A 7602-nucleotide genomic window follows, 5' to 3' on the forward strand; every position below is an offset into this window, starting at 1 on the left:
GATTGTACTAAAAAAAAGGGGGGGTGCCTAAGACTTTTGTATAATACTGTACATTCAGACTCATTCAAGTCTAGGGGCAATTTATCTAACCAGTCCACCTACTGGCATAATCTTGAGAGGTAGGAGGAGACCAGAGCACTTGGAGGAAACCCAAACGGATACAAAGAGGACATGCAAAGAAGCTCTGTACAGACAGCAACCCAAGCACAGGACCAGACCAGGGACCCTGGAGCTGTGAGGCAACAATGCTACCAGGTGTGCCATCGTGCCACCCTAAAATTATTTCTACCAATTCAAAATAAAAAGACCCATCCAATGGAGCTAGTGTAATTTTCTTTTTTACAGCATCAGTGCTGCAGATGTTAGCAACAATTAGTGATATCTTATTTTTTTGATAATGTGTCTTTTTTTTTTTAACACAGGTGTGCAAGAATCTGGCACGATGAGTCCATTCACTGGCAGCCACTCAGTTTAAAGTTCTTTTTTTCAGCAGTGAAAGAACGTCAGCCACAAAATGAACACATCACTGTGGCCTTATTCCAAATATATTCCAAGCTCCTCCCTCACACCTATCAGCCACAGTGAGGAGTCCAACAAGTCCAAATCAGGAGTGACAGGAAATTGCGAGCAGGTCCACATTGTACCTGAGTTTTTCCTCACACTGGGTTTGCTAAGTCTGTTGGAGAACATCCTTGTTATTCTTGCCATAATCAAGAACAAGAACCTTCACTCTCCCATGTACTTTTTCATCTGCAGTCTGGCTTTGGCAGATATGTTAGTCGGTGTTTCCAATGCATGGGAGACCATAGTGATCCATCTTCTGGCTAATAGGAGGTTAGTTGTAGAAGATCACTTCATCCGTCAAATTGATAATGTATTTGACTCTCTCATCTGCATTTCTGTGGTGGCCTCCATGTGCAGTCTGTTAGCCATTGCCATGGACCGCTACATCTCCATATTTTATGCACTACGCTACCATAGCATCATGACTGTGAAGCGAGCGTGCATAATCATTGGTATCATCTGGAGCTTCTGCACTGGCTGTGGGATTGTCTTCATTATTTACTCTGATACAACACCAGTGGTGGTTTGTCTGGTGGCTATGTTCTTGGCCATGCTGCTCTTAATGGCATCTCTCTACTGCCACATGTTCCTACTGGCTCGATCCCATGTGAAGCGCATGGCAACGCTGCATGGTTCTAATGCCTCCATCCAGCAACGGGCCAGCTTGAAAGGAGCCCTCACTCTTACCATCCTTCTGGGAATCTTCATTGTATGTTGGGTGCCATTCTTTCTCCACCTCATCCTTATGATCTCCTGCCCAAAGAACCTGTACTGCATCTGCTTCATGTCCCACTTCAACATGTACTTGATTCTCATTATGTGCAACTCTATGATCGATCCTCTGATCTATGCACTGAGGAGCCAGGAGATGAGGAAGACCTTCAAGGAGATCATCTGCTGCTACAACCTGCGTAGCATCTGTAGCTTCTCCAGTAAATACTGAATAGAACCCATTAAAGTGCTTCATCACTCAATATGTTTAATCAAAATGCTTAATAAAACACTTCACATCCATCATCATGCAACTCAGAGATGTGTACAGATATAAAAGAAAAAAAGGATTGCACAACATTTTATCACACAATTGTTAAAGGTAGACGGCCTTTCAGATTTTTCAAGCTTAGGTCATAAAAAGAATTTTCCCTGACACCCAATTATTTTTGTTTAGTGGACTGAAAGCTACTGAATTCAAATCACAGACTTCCAATGTTATTATTTTGTTAAATAGAACAATTAATGAATTTGGGGCCATGTGGCCCTAAATTCGCTGCTATTTTTTTTCCTGCTTCACCCAATTCAAGATACTATGTCATGCATCACGTGGTGGGCTTTCCCCGTTCACACAAGGCATTGTGGGATACAAATTTGAAACAGGAGAGAAAAATGGAAGACATGAGTGTGCGAATGAAATGTGATAGGCCGACTACAGTAACGGAAAGCAAGAAGAAAAGATGTTATGTTACGAAGGAAAGGAAACGCAGGACCAAACTAATAAATATCAGTGCTCAGTGAGCACCTCAGTATGATCAGCTGTTCGTTTAGCGACAGAATGATGTAACTGTCAGTACACAGTCAAAGGTAAACCTGTAGATGGCAGTAATGCAACACTGTGGATGCCAGCTGCCGTAAAACCCAAAAGAAGAAGGAAAAGAAGGTAAACTTGCGCATGCGCACACGGACTTCCTCTGTCTGTTTGACTGTGCAAAGCGAGCGATTTCATGCACATTATTTGCTTGGGAATCCCCTCAAATTGAATAACTTCCCAGCCACAGAATGGCCTGTGTTTTTTTTTTTTTAGGTATTACAGAAATAAACATATATCACAATGACCAAATTTCAGAGGGAACTAAATTTCACCGGTTTTATGAAATCGAAAGGCCGTCTAGCTTTAATGGTACAGTATCTTGGACAGCATTTTAGAACCAGATTGGTCTTCTGTATCTTACTAATAAGAAAAATGCTTCAGAATTCAGAGGCCTTCCACCATAGGGCGAGACAATAGACGCTTTGCACCGTCACGTGACCCCCATAGCAACAGTAACTATGCCACCATGACAGGAGGCAAGTTAAAACAAAATGGCGACAAGAGAGATAAAACACGTGCCTCCTCTCCCAAAATATCAGGATTCTTTAGGCCCTGAAATGCATAAAAATTACACACACAAAAAAAAATCAAAAGCTGTTGGAATTTATTTAACAAGTTTCAATACACAAGTCTAGGACTAATGAGTTCAAGTCCAACTACAAAAACTGACATGGGTGGCAGGCCGGTATAGAATTTCACTTTCTCTTCATCCTTCTCCAAACTTTCACGACTCACGGGATCACTTCCAACACTAGATTTTGCTTTATTTTCAAGTATTTCCATATCTATTAAAGTCATGTTGGTTTGTATTCCAACAGAAATAAGCTTTCTGCTCTCCAATGTATCGAGCTTACTGAAGAAGATGTTGGATAATTTGTTGGATGACTCATTGTGTTGTGCCTTGTCGATTTCATCCACATCGGTTTCAGGAAGAAAGTTTTCTTTGTTGTCACCTTGCACTTCAAGTTTTTCCAAGCAGAATCTTTTCTTTGTTAATCTCTCAACCAAACGATTGTGTCTCTTGAGAGAAGATTCTTTCGAAGGCCGAGACACAGAGCTCGATGAGTGTCTCATCGCAATCTTAGGTGCCCAGTCAGGATGGGTTTCTTCAGTGCAAAAACCTGAAAACTGAATTTGAGGAGAAAATTTCTTAACACTAGTGAAATTATCTTGCTGCATGGACAGATAATTTTACTTGACAAGACACCTTGGAATAAGTTGGTTACAATCTAGAACTAGTTTTAATAATCTCAGAGTTGGTGTCTTGTTTTCTTCTAATAAGAAATGCTAGATCATCTCATCTTATTATCTCTAGCCGCTTTATCCTTCTACAGGGTCGCAGGAGCCTATCCCAGCTGACTACGGGCGAAAGGCGGGGTACACCCTGGACAAGTCACCAGATCATCACAGGGCTGACAACCATTCACACTCACATTCACACCTACGGTCAATTTAGAGTCACCAGTTAACCTAACCTGCATGGCTTTGGACTGTGGGGGAAACCGGAGCACCCGGAGGAAACCCACGCGGACACGGGGAGAACATGCAAACTCTGCACAGAAAGGCCCTCGCCGGCCACGGGGCTCGAACCCGGACCTTCTTGCTGTGAGGCGACAGCACTAACCACTACACCACCGTGCCGCCCATGCTAGATCATTTCAACTATATTCAAGATATTCTAACTTGTTAAGATATCATTTCTGCAGTGTAGAAGAATACAAGACACCAACTCTGAGATTATTAAAACTAGTTCTAGACTGTAACCAATTTATTCCAAGATGTCTTGTCAAGGAAAATTATCTGTCCATGCAGCAAGATAATTTCACTAGTAGTAAGGAATTTTCTCCTCAAATTCAGTTTTCAGTTTTTTGCAGTGTTCATAGATGGGTTTCTTCCTGGACAAATAAAACCAAAAGTTATCAACGTAGAAAGTTCAAAATTTGTTTGAAAAGGATATTAAGTTCTGAAATCAATTTTTTTTATTCTTACCTTCCTGGAAATGGAGTGAGCATACCATTGGGTTTTTGACCTCTCTGTTTGACACAGAATCCTGCCAAATGTTTGCGAGCCATTTTTCCTTTCTATGTTTAGAACCCCCCCCCCCCCCCCCCCCCCCATGATGAATTACTTTTGGTAAATTAAAAAATCTGATGTCTTCGTTTTGTTCAGAACGATTTGCACATCCAGAAACGCAGCAAAACCTTCCCATACCGATCAATAACCATTAACTCGTCTGAATGAAGCACTACTAGCATGCCTCCTGTCATGGAGGCGTAGTTACCGTTGCTAAGGGGGTCACGTGATGGTGCAAAGCCTCTATACCACTGATTTTCTTTTCTAGTCAAGACTGGTATCCCAGTACCAGTATGAATACTTCACTATTGATCTGCCTTTCTCTACTGATGGCGAGAAAGTTAGTCTGGTGTGTTGAGCGCTATGTCCACTTTATTTGTTGTGAACTATATCTACGGAAACACCTCTTGTATTGATTGCTTGATTGCGTCTATGATTTCTTGTTTTCTAATGTATTTGTGTTGTATTTATGCAGTTAGATTTGAAATTGCCTTTTTTGCTCCTTAACGTTGCTTAACTGTAATTCTGTGGTCACTGAAATGTTCTGTATGTAGTGACACTGTGTGAGTGTTACTGTATAGTGTTATATCTGGTGTATGTACGGTACACGGTGCTGATTTTGGACAGAAGTACTACATTTGTGATTTAACTGTCAGTTCTGGATTAATGACATGTTCACCCATATATAAATGTAATTAATGAAACATTCATGAAAGGTTTTTAATAACATTTATTTATTATGATAATACTATACATGTTGGATGTTGTACTGTAACTTTTTGCCATCCATTACATTCATGAGAAAAAAAAATCTTAAATTCTACAGATCCATAAATCCACTAAAAGGTGTAATATAAACATATGAATATTCTTGAGAGAGAGAGAGAGAGAGAGAGAGAGAGAGAGAATTTGCTTTCACTCAATCTCAAATAATTTCACTCAGTCAAAAATAATGACTCACAGTTATTATTTTAGTAGATATAATTATCCATAATGAGATCAAAAAGACTTTTCAAGGTTTTTTTTAATCATATGCAAAGTTGTTCGGTTACAAGCAGTGTATTTGATTTACCTATTTAAAAATTTGCGTTTATTTTCATCCATATGGGTAATTATTATTTTTCATTATCATGTTTAATTATGGGCGGCACGGTGGTGTAGTGGTTAGCGCTGTCGCCTCACAGCAAGAAGGTCCGGGTTCGAGCCCTGTGGCCGGCGAGGGCCTTTCTGTGCGGAGTTTGCATGTTCTCCCCGTGTTCACGTGGGTTTCCTCCGGGTGCTCCGGTTTCCCCCACAGTCCAAAGACATGCAGGTTAGGTTAACTGGTGACTCTAAATTGACCGTAGGTGTGAATGTGAGTGTGAATGGTTGTCTGTGTCTATGTGTCAGCCCTGTGATGACCTGGCGACTTGTCCAGGGTGTACCCCGCCTTTCACCCGTAGTCAGCTGGGATAGGCTTCAGCTTGCCTGCGACCCTGTAGAAGGATAAAGCGGCTAGAAATAATGAGATGAGATGAGATGTTTAATTATCTAAAGTACGCCTGTTTTGTCTTTTTTTCATATCATTGGTCCAATAGATATCATCACTGTGCTATACAAACAACATTGTGTAATGAAACTGTTCAGCAATGTAAATGCTTTATGCTTGTATTTTAAAGTTTTTGATTTATGTAAATTTTGCTTATTTCCTGTTGGCTAAAGAGGAATATACAAAGGTGAAAATGTGAATACATGACCATGAGAATTTGAATAAATGTTTTTAAACAGCGTTTTATGAAGTGATTGCCTGAGTTAATAATTTAGTACTGATTCCGAAGGAATATTATAGTCTTCACCATGCACATGATATTCAAAATTCACAGGTGCCGTGGACATAATTTTGAGCTTCTGTTAAGCAGAAGAATATTTTCCAGAAGGTGTTTCGTAGCTCAGCGCTCCGGAAGGCATAAATAGCTGGATCAATAACTGCATGACTCATCAGCAGCACCACATGCAGCTGGAACAGCGATCGATAACACTCGCAGTATGGGTTTTCGGGACATACCATAATAATCAGCAGGTGGAGGAAGAAGGGAGCCCAGCAGATCACAAACACACCAAAGAGCATGGTAAGTGTGAGTGCCCCTCTCAGGCCACTCTTTCTCTGGTGCCCAGCGGTTCCTGGCATGGATGCGATCTTGCTTGCATGATACCGTGCCAGCAAGAACATATGCACATAGAGCAGGAGGGTGAGGAAGAGGGCTGTGAAGAAGAGCACAATGAAGAAGATCTTCACCACTGCAGCCTCAAAGAATGTGATCATAAGAGCACCACTGAAGCCACACAGGGCCCAGATTGTGATCAGGATGGATGCTGTGCGCCGCATAGTCATGAGTGTGTGGTAACGTAACGCGTGGAATATGGTGATGTAACGATCCACAGCGATTGCAAGGAAACTAAAGATGGAGCCTTGAAATGACATGCAGAGCAGAGCGTCCATCACACGGTCTATCCTGAGCTCAGATGTTCCTCGAGAATTCAGATGGCCAGCATCTTTAAAAACCAGCATGATGTTCTCCCAGGTTTTGGAGAGGCTGGAGATGGTGTTAAAAGCCGCCAGGCTGCAGATGAAGCAGTACATGGGAGAGTGCAGGTTTTTATTGCGAATCACTGCCACCACAACCAGAAGATTTTCACTCAGGCTTACAACACCAATGATTAGGAAGATCTCAATGGGAATCTGAACCTCACGGCAGTCTGTGGACTCTTTGGCCGGAGCAGTACTGTTGTTAGTCATGATGGCTGGGTTAAAATGCAAAACAGATGGCTTCGTCATGATTATCCTTCCTCTGATTAGTTTCCCCACCACTCTGAAAGGAATACATTAATAATCTGTTATATTTTTGCAAGCTATTACACTGGTTTATTATACTCTTTATATAATATATAAGGGGACACCACTTGAGAGAACCACTCTTAGATTTTATAGAAAACTTTTTAAAAAAGTGCCCAAAGAGAGGACATTTTTCTTGTAAGAGAATAGAGGAGAGCAGCATGATAGGCAACTACACGAGCAATACATTAGTGCACTAGAAACAGCAAAATAATTATAATCAATAACACAAATTAATTTATTAATTAGTCCTATTTACAATTTTATTTAATTATATTACTTACAATTACAATAACTATCAACCATATAAAGATGGCATGAACTTTACTGCTGAATCTAATTTCCAGCTACATTTAAAACGCAGGCAGGTGAAATGATTGAAGAATACAGGAACAAAAAATTTGCAGTTATTTGTATCTTTTGTGAGTGTAGGCTTTTATGGTTTCAGGTTATTTTAGTTTTGTTTGCAGTCAATAATCACTTTACAACTGATATAATCAATATACTT

The 7602-nt window shown here is 40.6% G+C and overlaps 2 protein-coding genes across 2 annotated transcripts; one reads left to right on the forward strand and one right to left on the reverse strand.

The window, feature by feature from the left end:
* Positions 1–495: 495 nt before the first annotated feature.
* Positions 496–1507, forward strand: mc5rb (melanocortin 5b receptor). Its single transcript, XM_060920568.1, has one exon. The coding sequence runs from the start codon at positions 515–517 to the stop codon at positions 1505–1507; it is 993 nt and encodes a 330-aa protein (XP_060776551.1). The 5' UTR covers positions 496–514.
* Positions 1508–6011: 4504 nt separating this feature from the next.
* Positions 6012–6998, reverse strand: mc2r (melanocortin 2 receptor). The gene has a single exon (XM_060920569.1). The coding sequence runs from the start codon at positions 6996–6998 to the stop codon at positions 6072–6074; it is 927 nt and encodes a 308-aa protein (XP_060776552.1). The 3' UTR covers positions 6012–6071.
* Positions 6999–7602: the final 604 nt, after the last annotated feature.

The sequence above is a fragment of the Neoarius graeffei genome, chromosome 5, assembly GCF_027579695.1.
Source record: "Neoarius graeffei isolate fNeoGra1 chromosome 5, fNeoGra1.pri, whole genome shotgun sequence".
Lineage (NCBI taxonomy): Eukaryota > Metazoa > Chordata > Actinopteri > Siluriformes > Ariidae > Neoarius > Neoarius graeffei.

Coding starts and splice junctions, on each gene's coding strand:
- mc5rb (XM_060920568.1), top strand. CDS start 515: ATGAACACATCACTGTGGCCTTATTCCAAATATATTCCAAGCTCCTCC.
- mc2r (XM_060920569.1), bottom strand. CDS start 6,998: ATGACTAACAACAGTACTGCTCCGGCCAAAGAGTCCACAGACTGCCGT.